The sequence below is a fragment of the Delphinapterus leucas genome, chromosome 20 (assembly GCF_059928025.1).
Source record: "Delphinapterus leucas isolate spDelLeu-1000000601 "Yukka" chromosome 20, BTC_Dleu_Yukka2, whole genome shotgun sequence".
NCBI classification, from domain to species: domain Eukaryota; kingdom Metazoa; phylum Chordata; class Mammalia; order Artiodactyla; family Monodontidae; genus Delphinapterus; species Delphinapterus leucas.
Window position 1 is genome coordinate 13,849,431 of NC_143148.1, and position 14,827 is coordinate 13,864,257.

At 54.5% G+C, this 14,827-nt stretch overlaps 1 protein-coding gene across 1 annotated transcript in view; it reads right to left on the bottom strand.

Moving 5' to 3' along the window:
- Positions 1–14,827, bottom strand: part of RYR1 (ryanodine receptor 1) — a 121,202-nt gene that overhangs the window by 54,163 nt on the left and 52,212 nt on the right. Inside the window, exons 45-67 of the mRNA XM_089903499.1 lie at positions 14,422–14,608; positions 14,227–14,335; positions 13,727–13,847; positions 13,465–13,634; positions 11,817–12,037; positions 11,643–11,733; positions 10,562–10,702; positions 9,998–10,161; positions 9,810–9,888; positions 9,460–9,549; positions 8,867–9,007; positions 8,423–8,497; positions 8,249–8,324; positions 7,789–7,912; positions 7,389–7,504; positions 5,439–5,506; positions 5,222–5,343; positions 4,704–4,753; positions 4,223–4,283; positions 3,855–4,093; positions 1,278–1,359; positions 619–749; positions 48–380 (exon numbers count right to left, since the gene is read on the bottom strand). Coding sequence (XP_089759625.1) covers positions 48–380; positions 619–749; positions 1,278–1,359; positions 3,855–4,093; positions 4,223–4,283; positions 4,704–4,753; positions 5,222–5,343; positions 5,439–5,506; positions 7,389–7,504; positions 7,789–7,912; positions 8,249–8,324; positions 8,423–8,497; positions 8,867–9,007; positions 9,460–9,549; positions 9,810–9,888; positions 9,998–10,161; positions 10,562–10,702; positions 11,643–11,733; positions 11,817–12,037; positions 13,465–13,634; positions 13,727–13,847; positions 14,227–14,335; positions 14,422–14,608 — 2,991 coding nt within the window. The remainder of the gene's footprint in view (positions 1–47; positions 381–618; positions 750–1,277; positions 1,360–3,854; positions 4,094–4,222; positions 4,284–4,703; positions 4,754–5,221; positions 5,344–5,438; positions 5,507–7,388; positions 7,505–7,788; positions 7,913–8,248; positions 8,325–8,422; positions 8,498–8,866; positions 9,008–9,459; positions 9,550–9,809; positions 9,889–9,997; positions 10,162–10,561; positions 10,703–11,642; positions 11,734–11,816; positions 12,038–13,464; positions 13,635–13,726; positions 13,848–14,226; positions 14,336–14,421; positions 14,609–14,827) is intronic.

The window sequence follows — 14,827 nt, forward strand, 5'->3', positions numbered from 1 at the left end:
GAGACCATCAGGTCCAGGGACCGGAGCCCCAGGCCCGCCAGACCCACCAGCCAGCCGCTTCATCCACGAGGCCTCGTCAATGCCCAGGTTGTTGACGATGATCCGCAGGATGTTCCCCAGCAGGGAGTTGAGATGGTCGGAAGTGATGGCTGTGCAGGGTGGAGGGGCCCCTGCAGGCAGGGCAGGAGGGGGTGCCTCGGGTCCGCGCTCCCACCAGCGGGGCAGGTAGCTGCACAGCATGGGCAGCGTGATCTCGATGACGTGCGGCATCTCTGTGTAGCGGGCCCCCGACTCAGCCAGCCCCCCGATGTCTGCCATGAGCCGCTCCAACACCGGGATGTCAGGACACATCTCCTCCACGCTACTGGGGAGCCCCAAGACTGGGGTGCGGGGAGGGGGTCAGGGCATGCCAACCCATCATGCCCAGACCTCAGTGTCCACACCATAACCCAGAGCACCCACAAACTCTGGGGTTCCCCAATCTGGAGCGCCCCCAACCTGAGAAATCCTCAGCCCCTCAGAGCCCCGACTGGGCCACACTACCCACAGTGGGTCTCCCTGGAACCTGTGCAGGTGGAATATAGCCCTGGACGGCTGCCCCAGCCCCGCCTGACTTACTGGCCCGCTCCCGGGGAGATTTGGTGGTGTACACTGAGCAGGCGTTATACTCGTTCAGCTGAGGTTCCAGGAACGCCACCGGCATGGCCGCTGCCAGGCAGGCGAGGCACTCGCCCAGGGCTGGCCGAAGCCTGGAAGACGAGGCTGTGCTCAGCTCCCACGCCCCCGCTGCCCTGTCCTGGATCCCAGTCCCTTCCTCCACAGAAGTGTCTCTCCCCAGGACACTTTGGGGCAGAGATGCCATTCACTGGTGGTCACCTATGCGGCCGGTTCCCTGGGTTTCCTGAGTGCCCTTTTGCTCTACCGGTGATTCTGGCACTGCCAGCGGCCCTCCCCAGTGCCCCCAGCATGCCTGGCTCCTGTGGGCCGCCAGGGTTTCTGCGTACCCCCTGCCAGCCCAGAACAACCTGGCATCCTGGCCGCCAAGCGCCTGTGCCCACCTGGCCCCCAACCAGTGGCCTCCACTTTCTTCACTGACCTTCCTCCGTGTTTCCTCACGTGGCCATCTTGAGGAACTGCAGTGGCCACGGTGCGGACGTCTTTTGAAGACTTTGACCATTTCCCGGCTTTTCATTCACCCCCATATTCTCCTGTGCCCTCCCCTCCCTGGGCCCCCACAGTATCCACCCCAGCCCCAAACTATGGCTGTCTCTCCTTACTTTTCCACGTAAGGGTTCTTGGTGGTTCCCAGAGAGTAGATACTGCACAGCGTTCGGTAGCAAGAGACCTGGACATCATCCACTGAGGGAAAGAGGGAGGGTGAGGGTCCGTACCGGTTCTTCTCTAACCCCCTCCCTTGTCTCCAAGTGACGGGTAAGAGCAGGGGCTGTAGAGCCAGCCTGCCATTTACAAGTTTTGTTACTTGAGCAAGTACCAACTCTCTCGCGGCCTTAGTTTCCCTCTCTGTAAAATGTGGATAATTATAGTATCTTCCTCATGGGGCTGTTGTGATGATTAAATGAGTCAATGCTCAGAAAGCAACTGGAACAGGGCACACAGGGGGCACTCAATGAAGGCTAGGGGTTCTTGGAGAGGAGTCACGGATCTCTTGATGATAGTGATGGACACTCTCTCCAGCAAATGCAAACAGACATCCAACTGTGACTTCAATATTGGTTCTCCACATACCCCCCACCCCAGAAGGCCAGGTTAAGAACCTCATCAACTTCCTAAATGTCATGAGGCAAAAAGAGGGCAGGGGGGCTGTTCTAGATCAAAAAGAGATGACAGAGACATAACAACCAAATGCAATGAGAGAAACTTCACCGAATTCTGAATTAAAAAAAAAAATCAAAGACATTTTGAGGGTAATAGGGAAATTTAACTATAGTCAGGTTAGGTGTGATACTGCTATTGTGGGTACACAAAAGAACGTTCTGTAACATTCAGGTGTTGCAGGCTGAGTATTTAGGGATGAGGTGTCACTGTGTGTGTGCAACTCACATTCAAAAGTTCAACAAGGGCTTCCCTCGTGGCGCAGTGGTTAAGAATCTGCCTGCCAATGCAGGGGACACGGGTTCGAACCCTGGTCTGGGAAGATCCCACATGCCGCGGAGCAACTAAGCCCACGCACCAGAACTACTGAACCTGCAGTCTAGAGCCCACAAGCCACAATTACTGAGCCCGTGTGCCACAACTACTGAAGCCCGCGTGCCTAGAGCCCGTGCTCCGCAACAAGAAAAGCCACCGCAATGAGAAGCCCGCGCACAGCAACGAAGAGTAGCCCCCGCTCGCCGCAACTAGGGAAAGCCCGCGTGCAGTAGCAAAGACCCAATGCAGCCAAAAATAAATTAAAATAAATTTAAAAACAAAAAGTTCAACAAAAAGTTTGGAAATACTTTCACTCATAAAGTGAAAGGTAAAACAAATGGGGCAGATTGTTAACAATTCTCTTCTTTCTACCTTTCTGTATGTTTTTAAAATTTCAGAATAAAATGTTGGAGGGATTCCCTGGCAGTCCAGTGGTTAGGACTCCTTGCTCTCACTGCCAAGGGCTCGGGTTCGATCCCTGGTTGGGGAACTAAGATCCCGCGTGCCCCATGGCGCGGCCGAAAAAAAATGTTGGAGCTGGGAAAGAACCCCATCCAAGTGCTACTTCTTTAAAATTTTTGTCAATGTCAAATCAGCAGTGAGCTGAGACAGGCTTTCCCTACCCCTCAGTCCCCACAGCCCATCCTGGATGCCTCCGATCCCCTGGGCCCCTCACAACCACCGAACCCCAAACTGACCTTGGCATCTCCCTCAAACTTGTTATTTCTTCCAACTTGTCTCATGGAGGCCCCACTGTCCCCAGGTCCCCAGGCCAGGGCCTCACTCTGGATGCCTCCCCTCTACAGCCTATCTCCTCAGCCTCCAAGACATCTCTCCCACCAGCCCTTCCTGTCCTTTCCTGCCTCTGCCATGCTCTACCTCTTGTAGGGCTTTTTGAGTACCTGAACATACAACGTCTTCACCCCCTACTGGGTGTTTTATCTTGCCCGTGCCTCATTAACAACATTATGTTACACACTGTGTGCATTATGTTACAAGATCCAGGCTGGGTCACACACTGTAGGTGCCTTTTGGTAGGATAAATACAGCAGACACTGCCAACTGACTCCCAATACCTGCTCTTACCTTCTTCCTGCTCTTCTCTTCTTCCTGGTAAGAGACCTCCATACTTAGCTCAACACATGAATAAAGTCTACCATCCTAGCCTCCCTTACAGTGACATGTGGCCATATGCCAAGTTCCGGCCACTAGGATAAATGTGAGCAGAAGTGATGTGGGCCGTTTCTACGTTGTTCCTTTAAAAGAACTGAGGTGCCCTCCTCTGTTTTCTCTTGTCTCCTACTGGCTAGAATGAGAAGGTGATGGTGCACCCTCTTGGACCATATGGATAAAGGCAACATTTCAGGGATGGCAGAGCAACAAGATGGAAGGAATCTGGGCTTCTGACATCATGATCAACCTACCAGTAGACTGTTACATGAAAAAGAAATATATCTGTCACTTGTTTAAGCTACTGTGATTTAGGTTCTTTTGTTAGAGCTGTGGAATCAATGCTCTGATTAACTCATTCTCTTACCTACCAATTTTCTGAAATGAATGCACACTTTGCTTACGGCAATGTATCCTCTCAATAAATATAACACTGAAACACCTGCAGATTCTATCAGGCACACTGGGATGTGTGGTGTTGGTTGAACTGACACCCCCCCACCCCAACAACTGCCCTTGGGATCAGGAGCCCTTACAGATAACATCGTCTCCAAACTGGTGCTGGGCGATGTGCTGGAAGAGGGTGGTGAGCACAGGCAGCAGGGCCACGGTGGTGTAGGTGAGGTTCTGGCCCACACCCTTCACCTGCGTGCGTGTCTGCGACACCTTGCCTAGCCGCAGGTTCTCCACCATCTTCTCGATGTCCTCCGAGGCACTCTCAAAGAAGGAACGGAGGCCAGCCTTCACGATCTCGGGGCCAGACTTCATCACGGTCCTAACAGGGAAGTGGGGGCAAACCAGCTCCAGAATCTGAGATTCAAGATTGAGGGGAGTCTAGGAGCACAGGGGTTGGAGGTGGGAGCACGGTTAGAATGGGAGTGGGCACCACGACCCTTAGCCCCACCTGGCATCCAGGGAGCGTGCCAGGATATGAAGACAGTTGACCACAGCTGGGGCATCCGTCCCTGGGGGAGGAAGTTGGGCTTGGGTGAAGAAAGGGTTATGGGGACAGTACCTCCCTCTACAGCCAACTCAGCTGATCTCTCTTCATCCATCCCCACCCCACCTAGACTCCCATAGGCCCCTGTCCTTCCCTCATCCTGGCTGTGATCCCTCTGCCTGTCCCTCCCCCATCCTGGCCCTGACCTCTGGGCCGTCACCGTCTGGTGATGAGTCTGAGAGTTCCATGACAGCAGGGCCCAGGACTATCCCATCACTGCTCTGTCCCCAGGACCACCCACTCCATGTGCAAGTCCAGAGGAAGAACACAGTGAAAGTTGTTCAGATTAAGGTATGAACCGGGGCCATATTTCTTCAGGGGGAGGTTGTGAAGAGGGGAAGCGAGGGAAGATTGGGGAGAAGGGCTCGGGAGCAGAGCTACTTACCAAAGAGAGAGACTCGGTGACGGACAAGAGCGGCAAGCTTGCAGAAGAGGCTGAAGAAAGAGAGAGAAACAGGACAGGAGAAACAGGGAGCGAGGACACCAAGGGGACACAATGAGAGGAGGAGGGACAGGGAAGACAGGGGGAGAGGGACAGAAGACAGAGCCAGGAGGAGAAAGGATGATGGGGGAGAAAACGAAGGAGACAGAGGGGGTGCAGAGGGGCAGAGAGATGAACCGGCTTGAAAGTCACAAGCAGTAACTGGTATGCTAGGGGTGGGGAGTCCGGTCTGCCTTTCTGACAGGGTGACCAATTAGTCCCAGGTTGCCTGAAAGTCCCATGTCCTGGGGCACACCAGGACGGTTGGTCACCCTATAGCCCTTCCATCACCTCTGCAGGTAGACTGATCAGTGCCCAGCACCTAGGACAGAGCCTCTAAGGTCCAAGGGTGGGAGGAAAAGATCCAGGATTACAATGCCGTGAGGTCAGGGGTGTGAGTCACAGGTCCCAGGGGGGCGCACCTGGTGATCATTTCCTTCTCCTTGTTGGAGGCGTGGCCACCACTGCCCAGCACTTTGGCTGGTGTGGACAGGAAATAGAGGCAGTGGTTGGTGAAGTACTGGTTGATCAAAGGCAGCAGGATCTGGGGGCGTGGGGAAGAGACGAAGGGGATTGGGTGAAGAGAGAGGAGAGCCCACCAGTCCCCAGCCTCCTCCAGCTTCTGAGCCCACCTCTCACCTTGGCAAAGAATTTAATCTCCTGTTCGTGAGGGGACTTTTCCACTCGTCCACTGCTGACCACAGCCTCTGGTGGGGGAAGGCAAATAGGGGTCATGGCGGCTTCAAGGCTAGGGAACTCAGGGTTTTCTGAGGGGGCAGAGTTGGGATATGATAGGAGACTGCCTCCTGGTATGAAGTCACTTGTATTGGCTTTGAGGTAAACCTCTCTCCCCTATCTTTCATCTGATCCCCCTAACTCCTTGATCAAACCCTTCCTGAGGCTGAAAATGGGGAGGAGGACAAACTGGGATGGGGTAAGGCCATGGAACATCGCCCTCCTCACCAATCACAAGTCCTTTTCTTTCTGAACTTCAATATCTGGCACTGAGTAGATGTGGAATGAATGAATGAAACAAGAAGTCAATGTAGACAGATTAGATTCAACTTTAAAGTGGAAATCTGTTTCAGTCATCATCATCATCGTAGTGACGGTAATAATTCATATTATTAAACTAATAGTACTGTTAAAATAATAATAATAATAAAAAATAAGGCTCCAATTACTAAACACTCGCTATGTCCCCTGGCACTGTGAGAAATGTTCTTGCACAATCTCCTCCCAACCTGGAGGCCTGTATACTTGGTCCTTCATTCCCATTTTACAGATGAGGAAATTGAGGTGAAATAGCTCACTCCAGGTCACTCAGCAAATAAGTGACAGAACTGTAGCTGGTTATGGTGAACAGAATCCCCCTTTCACAGATGAGCAAACTGAGGTTCAGGGAGGAGAGGGAATTGCCAGGAGGCTGTGCAGCATGGAGGTCTGGCTCACGTGGGATTTGGGGTGAGATGTATGAGTGAATCCTGCTGGGCCACTCACTCACCTGAAGGGAATTTGGGGGTTCCTGGGTGGCTCTTAAGGGGAATGCTGGGGCTCTCTAGGGGAAGCAGGAAGGGATCATAGGGGCCCCAGCTGTGATTCTTAGTGATATATAAGAGGCATCTGTGGGGCATCCCAACAGCCTCAGCCTTCAAAATAGATCCAGAATCTGCCCAGTTCTCACTCTCTTCTGCTCCTGCCCCCCTCAGTCTGCTCCCACAGGCAGCCAGAGGGAGCCTGTGAACACCCAAGGCAGATCAGGGCCCTCTCCTGCTTAGGATGCTCCCGTGGCACCATCTCACTCACAGCAAAAAGCCACAGTCCTCACCATGGCCTGCAAAGCCCGTCATGATCTGCCTGTCACTGACCCCATTTCCTCTCACTCTTCCCCTCTGTCACTCTGCTTCAGCCACATGGGCCTCCTGATACGCACATCAGCGACCTCTGCACTGGTTGTTCCTCTCCCCAGATGACCACACAGCTCTCTCCCCAGCTTCCTGGAATACTCTATTTATTTATTTGACCGCACAGCAGGGCACGTGGGATCTTAGTTCCCCGACCAGGGATCAAACCCGTGACCCCTGCAGTGGAAGTGCAGCATCTGAACCACTGGACCGCCAAGAAGTCCTGGAACACTCCGTTTAAAATTACAACCGGCCCACACTCCCAACCCTCTTTAGCTAGCTCTAGTGTATTCCTCTTCCCACAACACTAATCGCTTTCTGACACACTCAGTGATCTCCTTTAGCTAGCTCTAGTGTGTTCCTCTTCCCACAACACTAATCGCTTTCTGACACACTCAGTGATCTCCTTTAGCTAGCTCTAGTGTGTTCCTCTTCCCACAACACTAATCGCTTTCTGACACACTCGGTGATCTCCTTATTTCCGACTTTAAATGGCTGAATCCACCACAGGGATGTAAGTTGCAGGACGACAGGGATCTTTGTCTTCTTGTTCACTGTCTTATTGTCAACCCCTAGAACAATGTCTGGCACAATGATTAGATGAGGGGAGGAAGGAGAAATGAATGAACTGGGTGCCTTTGTGAAACTGCAGCTAGGGCCGGGACGGGGAGGGAATTCTCCGTACCCAGATGGGCGATAAACTCCTGAGAAATGTCCATCCAGCGGAGCAACTGCTGCAGGAAGCCGAAGGCGAACCGTTTCTCAATGGAAGACGTGTCCAGTTCCATGTCCTTAAGGCCCCTGCGTGCAGGCAGAACGAGAGGTCAGCCCAGACGCAGAGCCGCCGTGTTTCCCGCCTCTTTCCAGTTCGGCCTGGACACCCCCAGGCCCTGCCTCCGCTTTCCAGGCCCCACCCTTCTTAGGCTCCTCCCCTCTCTGGCCCCGCCTCTGCCCCCAGGCCCCTCCCCCATCATCTTCCTCTCTCTGTCTCCGCCTCCGCTACCTAGGACTCACCTATCCCAGCTTTTGCCGGGGTTCCGCCCACTTTCCCTACCCCTCCCGGGCCAGCCTTCCAGCCCGCTTGCCTGGTGACCGCGTAGCCGTTCATCTGCAGGAACTTCAGCAGCTCCTGGGCCTTCTCTCTATCTCGTGCCTTCTCCTTGGCCGTGAGCGTGTCATAGGGAACCAGCAGGGGGTGGGTCCCACCACCTGGGGCAGCAAAGACCAGAAATCAGGGGAGTGGGGGGGACCCAGGCCGCTCATTGAAGTGGTTCCTGAAGTTCAGGGTGTGCATAATTATAGTAATAAAGACAGAGATAAGAATAACCAAACATTGCTTTCAGAGGCTCCTCACATCCTCACCACAGCCCATAAGGAGTAAATGCTGTGATTATCCCCATTGTAGAGACACAGAAACGAAGGTTCAGTGGGGTGAAAGCAACTGTTCAAAGACACAACTCTAACCCAGGCCCTTATGACTCCGGAGCCTGTGACTAGGGGACTACGGCGAAGGGGAGTCTGTGCGGCGTGGGGTGGGTGCCTCACCCTTGGCTTCCAGCTCCTGTTTCTTCTTCCGTCCCCATGTGTTGTGGTAATTTTCCGCCAGTTGTTCTGCCATGGCCTGGGAGAGGATGCAAAGGGTCAAAGCCCACATTCAGAGGATGTCTTCCTCTCCCAACAGACACCTCCAGTCCCCGAATAAAGGATCAGAAGACTCACCTGCAGCTCCCGGGACAGGGTAACTCCGGTGAGGTCGGGGGGCTGGGGGCTGTAGCCTTCCCGTGGATCATAGGTCTGGGGAGACAAGGGAAAGATGGACGGACTAGCAGGAAGCCCAGCCCCCAAGCCAATTTATCCCCCCTACCTGGCCCTACACCCCTCCTCTGTGCCCTCTCCTTAAGTCCCTGTCTCTAAGCCACCCTCCTCTCTTCTGCCCTTTGCAGTTCTTCAGACCCATGCCCTCTCCCTTCCCAGATCTCTCAGCCTTCTCCTGCACCCCCTCCTGGCCTTCCCCCTTCTGCTGACCCCACCTTTTTCCCGTGGCCCTTATCCCCCTCTCGACCCCACCTCCTGGCTGGCCCCACCCTCTCCCGGCCCTGCCCCTTATTCCAGCCGCTCACCACCCCCTCATGACCCCGCCCCCTGTCCCAGCCCCGCCTCCACCTGGGCACTTTGGGATATCTTCCGGGTTTTTTTCTTCTCCGTCTTCTCCTCCTCACCCTCCCTGGCTTTCTCTATCGTCCATTCCCAGGCAATCATGGCCTTCAAGGACTCCTTGATGGGCCAGCGGTAAATCTCTTTGTCCTGGGGTGGACAGGAAGGAGTGGAGTTGGTGGAAGGGGGTGAGAGGGAGGTGGAGGTAGGAGCCCCTGGCTCAGCCTCACTGGCCTCCAGTGTCCCAAAAGGGGAAAGCCCTGACCATGTGGCTTGGAAGTGGTCCAGTCTGAATTCAATCCAGGTGTCTTACCTGTTCTGTAACAGAGCTTCCCAAACTCTCATTATCCCCTTTTATACGTGAGACTCAGAGAAGTTAAGTTGTATGGTCAAGGAATCAAACCCAGTCTCTCCAACTCTAAGAGAAGGGACACTAGGAGTCTGGGGTCTAGGGGAGGCAGCCAAGTTTGAGGGAAGGCAAAGTCCATGGATGGGGAGCCTTAACCCTCAGATCCAGCTAGATCCAAGCCCATGAAGCTGCCTCACCCCTCCCTGATCCCCCAAATTTTGGACCCCCACCTTGGGCGCCAAGGCTTGGTCACCTTCTCTGAAAACGTCTTGTAGGGCCTCAGCATGGGATGGGTCTTCAGTTCCTCATCTATGTTCTCCCCATAGGACCAGTTGTTCTGGATCTGGAGGTGGAGAGGGGACAGGTGGGGGCAGTGTCACTATGGAGCGGGGCATGGGAGCAGGATGAGGTGTGGACACACACTGAGAGGGAACCCTGGAGGGGCTGAGGGTTCCAGAGGAGGCTGTGAATCCCAGAAAGAGTTATGGGTCTCAGGGAAATCTGGGGCCCTCTGGGAGAATCTGGGTCTGGGGGAAAGCTGGGGTCTTGAGGAAGGCTGGCAGGGGTGGGGGTTCCTGGGGAGGGGAGGACCATGAAGCCAACCTTGTCGAAGGCCCACTTCTCGTGTGTGTACTCCGCAAACTTGTTAATGAAGGAGTCCAGCTTCTCTGGGATGATCACACTATTAGTAGGGTGGGGTCAGCAGATGTTAGGGCTGTGGCCCCTCCTTCCACCTCTGAAACCTCTCCTTCTCCCAGCCCCCAGGCCCCCCTCCTGCCCCCAGGCCTCACTTGAGGGTCTCCACAGGCCGAGGATCAAAGTTGCCTTCGGCGTCCACCGTGGCCTTTTTCTCAGCCTTGGATGAATATGAGGCATCCACGTAGTCAGGGGGCAGGGCCCCTGCGATGGCACACAGGCAGGGCATAGCCATGCGGTACAGCTCTGGGTCATATTTCTGGGGAGGTCAGGGCGGTGGCGGGGGGGTCACTGCAGGCCTGACGGAGCCTTCAAATCCTGGAGCACCAGGACTTCAAAATCACCCCTCCAATCATCACCACTCTTTCTTGAGCCCTCAAACATGAAGTATGGTCTCTCTCCCTGAAACCCAAACCTCAGACCCACCTGGACTCTCAAACCACCCCTATGCTACCCCCTCCAAGCCCCCAAACTAGATGCCCATTCCCTCTTCCATAATGTTCAAACCAGAGACCCAACTCATAGATTCTCCTAGATCCAAACCTGCGGAACTGCCTCCCTCCCTGAACCCCCAACTTGGAGGATTTCATTCTGGATCCCTGACTTCGGGCCCCAGACCCTCCAAACAGGCTTCTTTTAGGGCCCTTGGGTGCCCAGACCTTATGGGCCAGAGAGTCAAAGATGCCCCAGAAGAGTTTACGGGTGAGGTGCAGCTCTTCCTCCGAGGTGACCCCATAGTTGGCCCAGCCTGTGGGGAGGCAGTAGTACTTCCAACAACGCTCATAGTGGTTGGTGAGGAGCTGGGTGGGAACAAGAGGGGGACACACAAATGAGGGGGACATAAACAGGTGGCAGGCGAATGAAGGCCCTGGGAGGCCCTGGGGTGGGGGTGGGGGGTGGCAGTGCTTTTAAATTATGAAGGAGGTGTGGATTATGCAAATGATATGCTAATAAAGGGGGAAAGGCATGCATATTGGGAAGTGGTCCTGGACAGTTTATTATGTAAATTTGGCACTCTAATTCAGAGTCAGGATGGGCATTAAATCAGAGCTGGATTTGTCTGGTGTTCTTTATACAAATAAGCATGCAGGTATTAATCCATGGGTAGGGTTATGTGCAAATGGGCATACGGATGAAGTGATCTGTGCTTATGTGAATTAACATGGCAAATAAAAACATAGGCAGCACCCCATGCAAACACGTGGTAGCTGGGAAGAGAGCCTCCACCAGCCAATATGCAAATTTGAAATGGGGGCTGATTTAGATGTATTATGCAAAATAGTTAAAATATCTGAGTTGGGGATATCTCCTTATGCAAACTAGCATGCAAATGAAAATATAACAGGAGAGACAGTGTGCAAATATTCAGGATAGCTGTGGTACTATTTACTCATATAAATGCAGTCATTTGAATAGTGGAAGGCCGATGGTCTAAGCATGCAAATAAGCATGCTAATTAGAAAAAGTGTGCCCCACGCAAATATATGCTAATTAAGGTGGGGGTTGGCTCACTGTTATGCGAATTAAACGCTAATTAGGGAGTGTTAGAGGCACCAATGACGCAAAGTGAATGTTAAAGAGGTTTCTATGGGGCCCGCTGCCCGCGCGTTTTCAGGTTAACTGGCCTAGGCGGTGTGATACAAATGAGCCCCATAGTCCGAGGGCGGAGCAAGCCGGTGGGTGGAGCAAGCTGGTGGGTAGAGCATGGAAATACGCAAGCTGAAGAGGGCTTGCCCTCACCTTGAGCGGCATCTTGGCGAACTCGTTAAGGATGGGTACGTCGAACACCAGGCGCCGCAGCAGGTGCTGCAGCATGGACGGGCGGATGTACCTGCGGGGACATGCACGGGGCGGGGTTATCTCACCCTGAGGCCCGCCCCACCCGCAGCCCCGCCCACCAGGGTCCCGCCCCACCTGCAGAGCGCCATCAGGCATTCCTCGATGACGTCGCGCTGCGCCTTGGTGAGCGAGCGGCCGCGGGACAGGCGGTACACCGTGTGAAGCATGGAGTCCACCATGATGGCGCGATGCTCGGTTCCCGCAAAGAGTGGCGCACACTTGGTGATGAGCGGCAGCACCGCCAGGCACAGGTAACGGTTCAGCGCCAGCGCCATCTCCGTGGTGCTGAAAGTGGCCTGGGGCGCAGGGTGGGGACATCAAGCCCTGACACCCGCCCAGGATAACTCTGGGCAAACGACCCGGGTTTCTGATCTTCCCCTGAAACCTGCTTCTCCCAGACTCCACTACCCTTAGTACTTTGGACTATGCAAAATTTCAAATACACGCAAAACTCCAGGAGCCAATGAATGAACCCTCATTACCCAGATTAGGCTGTTCTGCAGACACCCACCTTCTGCATGCTTTTCCTCTCTACCCTCGCCTTTTTTCCTGTAATATTTCATGCAACCCCCAGCCATATATCATTTTATCCAAAGATACTTCAATATGTATCTCCATTCAGACAAGTATCAATACTTCTATTTAACACTGCATGCTGCCATTATCACACCTCACAGAATTAACGAAATCTCTTAATAATCATGGTCAGCTTTCTCTAATTGTCTCAAAAATGGCTTTGCATTTAGCTGCGATTGTTTGGATCAGGGCCCCAGGAAGAACCCCATACTGTACTTGGCTGACAGGTCTCTCCACCAGCAACTGTTCCTTTTCCTCCGCCCTCCCCCCGCTTTTAAGGCTATTTATTTGCTGAAGAAACTGAGTCATGGGTCCAATGGAATTTCCTACATTTTGGCCTTGGTTGGTCGCTTCCCAGTGGTGTCAGTTAACTTGTTCCTCTGCCCCCTGTATTTCTGATAAACTGGTAGTTACAGATTCAAGTTCCGGGGTTCCCTTTCCCAATAGGGAACAGTCATTTCTCCCATCTTAAGAAGAGCCTTCTCTTGACCAAGTTCACCCAGCCAGCACATCGCCATTTCCCTGCCTCTTCTGTCACCAACTTGTGTAGACTGTCAACACTCGCTGTCTCCAATACCTCACCTCTCAGCCTCTCTCTGACAGGGGCTCTCTCTCTCTCTCTCTTTTTTTTTTTTTGGCTGCACCGCATGGCATATGGGCTCTTAGTTCCCTGACCAGGGGGCAAACTTCCACTGCGCCCCCTGCAGTGGAAGCGTGGAGTCTTAACCACTGGACCGCCAGGGAAGTCCTCCCAGGCTCTCCTAAACCCTTTCCCATAAGGCTTTAGCCCCACCACCTCACTGAAACTGCTTCCTCCATTTGGCCAAACCAATGGTGAGTTATCAGTCTTCATCTTAACTTGGCATTGTCACCTTCTATTATTATTGTCCTTGTTGTTGTGCATGGGTCTTTGTATCTCCACGGTGCTGAGCCATCACTGAGAATTCTTTTTTATAACCTGAGGTGTTGGAGATTTCCACCCACCCTTTCCCAGAACTCAGAGTTTTTCTTGGTTTTTGTTTTCTATCTTGATGGTGGGGGAGGGAGGATTATGATATGTACACAAGTTCAGAACAGACAAAAGTGCTGCCACTATTCCCATGACACATCCCACTCTGGAGGCCGGGAGAGTGGCCAGACTGCTCACCGTGTCCAGCGAGGCGGCCGCCCGCATGTCGGGCAGGAAACCCACATCTAGCACATGCAGCAAGAACTCCTGGTTCTCGATGCCGTACACGCGGTCCAGGAAGAGCACCATCGACGCCTTGTGGTCCGGCACAAAGGATGCCGACATCTTTGGCTGTACCAGTGCCCCATCTGTGGGCAGGAGAGCGGGGTCAGGGCTGCCCTTGGGGCCGCTCTGCTTCCTCCCCAGCATCACTCCCTTGCTGAGTCCCGCCCCTCCGCACCTTTGCCCAGGGTGGGGATCTGCAGTGGGAGGCTGATGATGCCCACGAGGTCGTCCAGGGGCACGAGGGAGCGCAGGATGGCGCGGATCCGCAGGGCCTCGCCTTTGCCGGCTTGGATTAGCTGGAGAGGGGAGGTGGGCATGTCATCAGGCACCCCCTGCCCCGTATGGTCATTCCCCCATTCCATCCCTTCCCAACCCACTGGCAGGTAAAGACTCCGTCTCGTGGGGCTAACTCTAGAATTCCCAGCCCTGACCCCTCTGCCTGTGCTTCTCCCTGCAGCCCTGACTACAACTGGCTTTCATTGCCTGATCTCGCGCACTGGACTGAGAGCTCTGTGAGAGCGGGGCCCGGGGCTCTCTCAGCTACTGGTGTGTCCCCAGCATTGCCTAGCCCAGGACCACACGCATAGCAAGAGCTACATCAATGTTGTTGAACGTCTGAATGAAGAGGTTCAAGGTTGGCTGTGCCCGCCCCCCAGCCCAGCCTTCAGGTCTCACATGCATCTCTGGTGCACAGCGTCCCAGCAGGTCGATCAAGGCAGCGTAGAAGGACATGATGGCATGTCCAAGGTGCACCCGGTTTTCCTCGGGGGGCTCCTCCCCGAAGCTGCAGGGGAAGGCGGGTGGCGTGAGGAGGCAGCGAGGGGCTCGGGGAGGGTGGTGGTTCTGTCGAGGAAGGGGCAGGAGACTCACAGCTCACGCCGCCGGTCCCTGCGGACTCCTGGGCCATCCCTTGCGGGGTCCTCGGAGATGCGGATGGCCTCTTCGATGGTGGCCAGCAGCCCCGAGCTGCCCTCGCCCCGCAGGGCAGGCCCGAAGCACTCAGGCTTGCGGATCAGCAGACGCACCACCACGTTGGCATTCTCCTCCACGCTCTCACCTGGCGGCTCGCGGGGTCAGGAGGCCTCATGAGCCACTGCCCAGGGTCCCTCCCTGGACAGCCCCTGACCTGGCACCTCAGGGGTGAACGTCAGGCCCCCGTTGACCTCCAGACCCTGCCCCGCGCCCACTTGGAGGCATCCCTGCCCAGGCCAGGCCTGTGGCCCAGGATGTGGGCCACACCCGAGGGAGGCTTTGGCCAGTGACCCCCAGCCTCCCG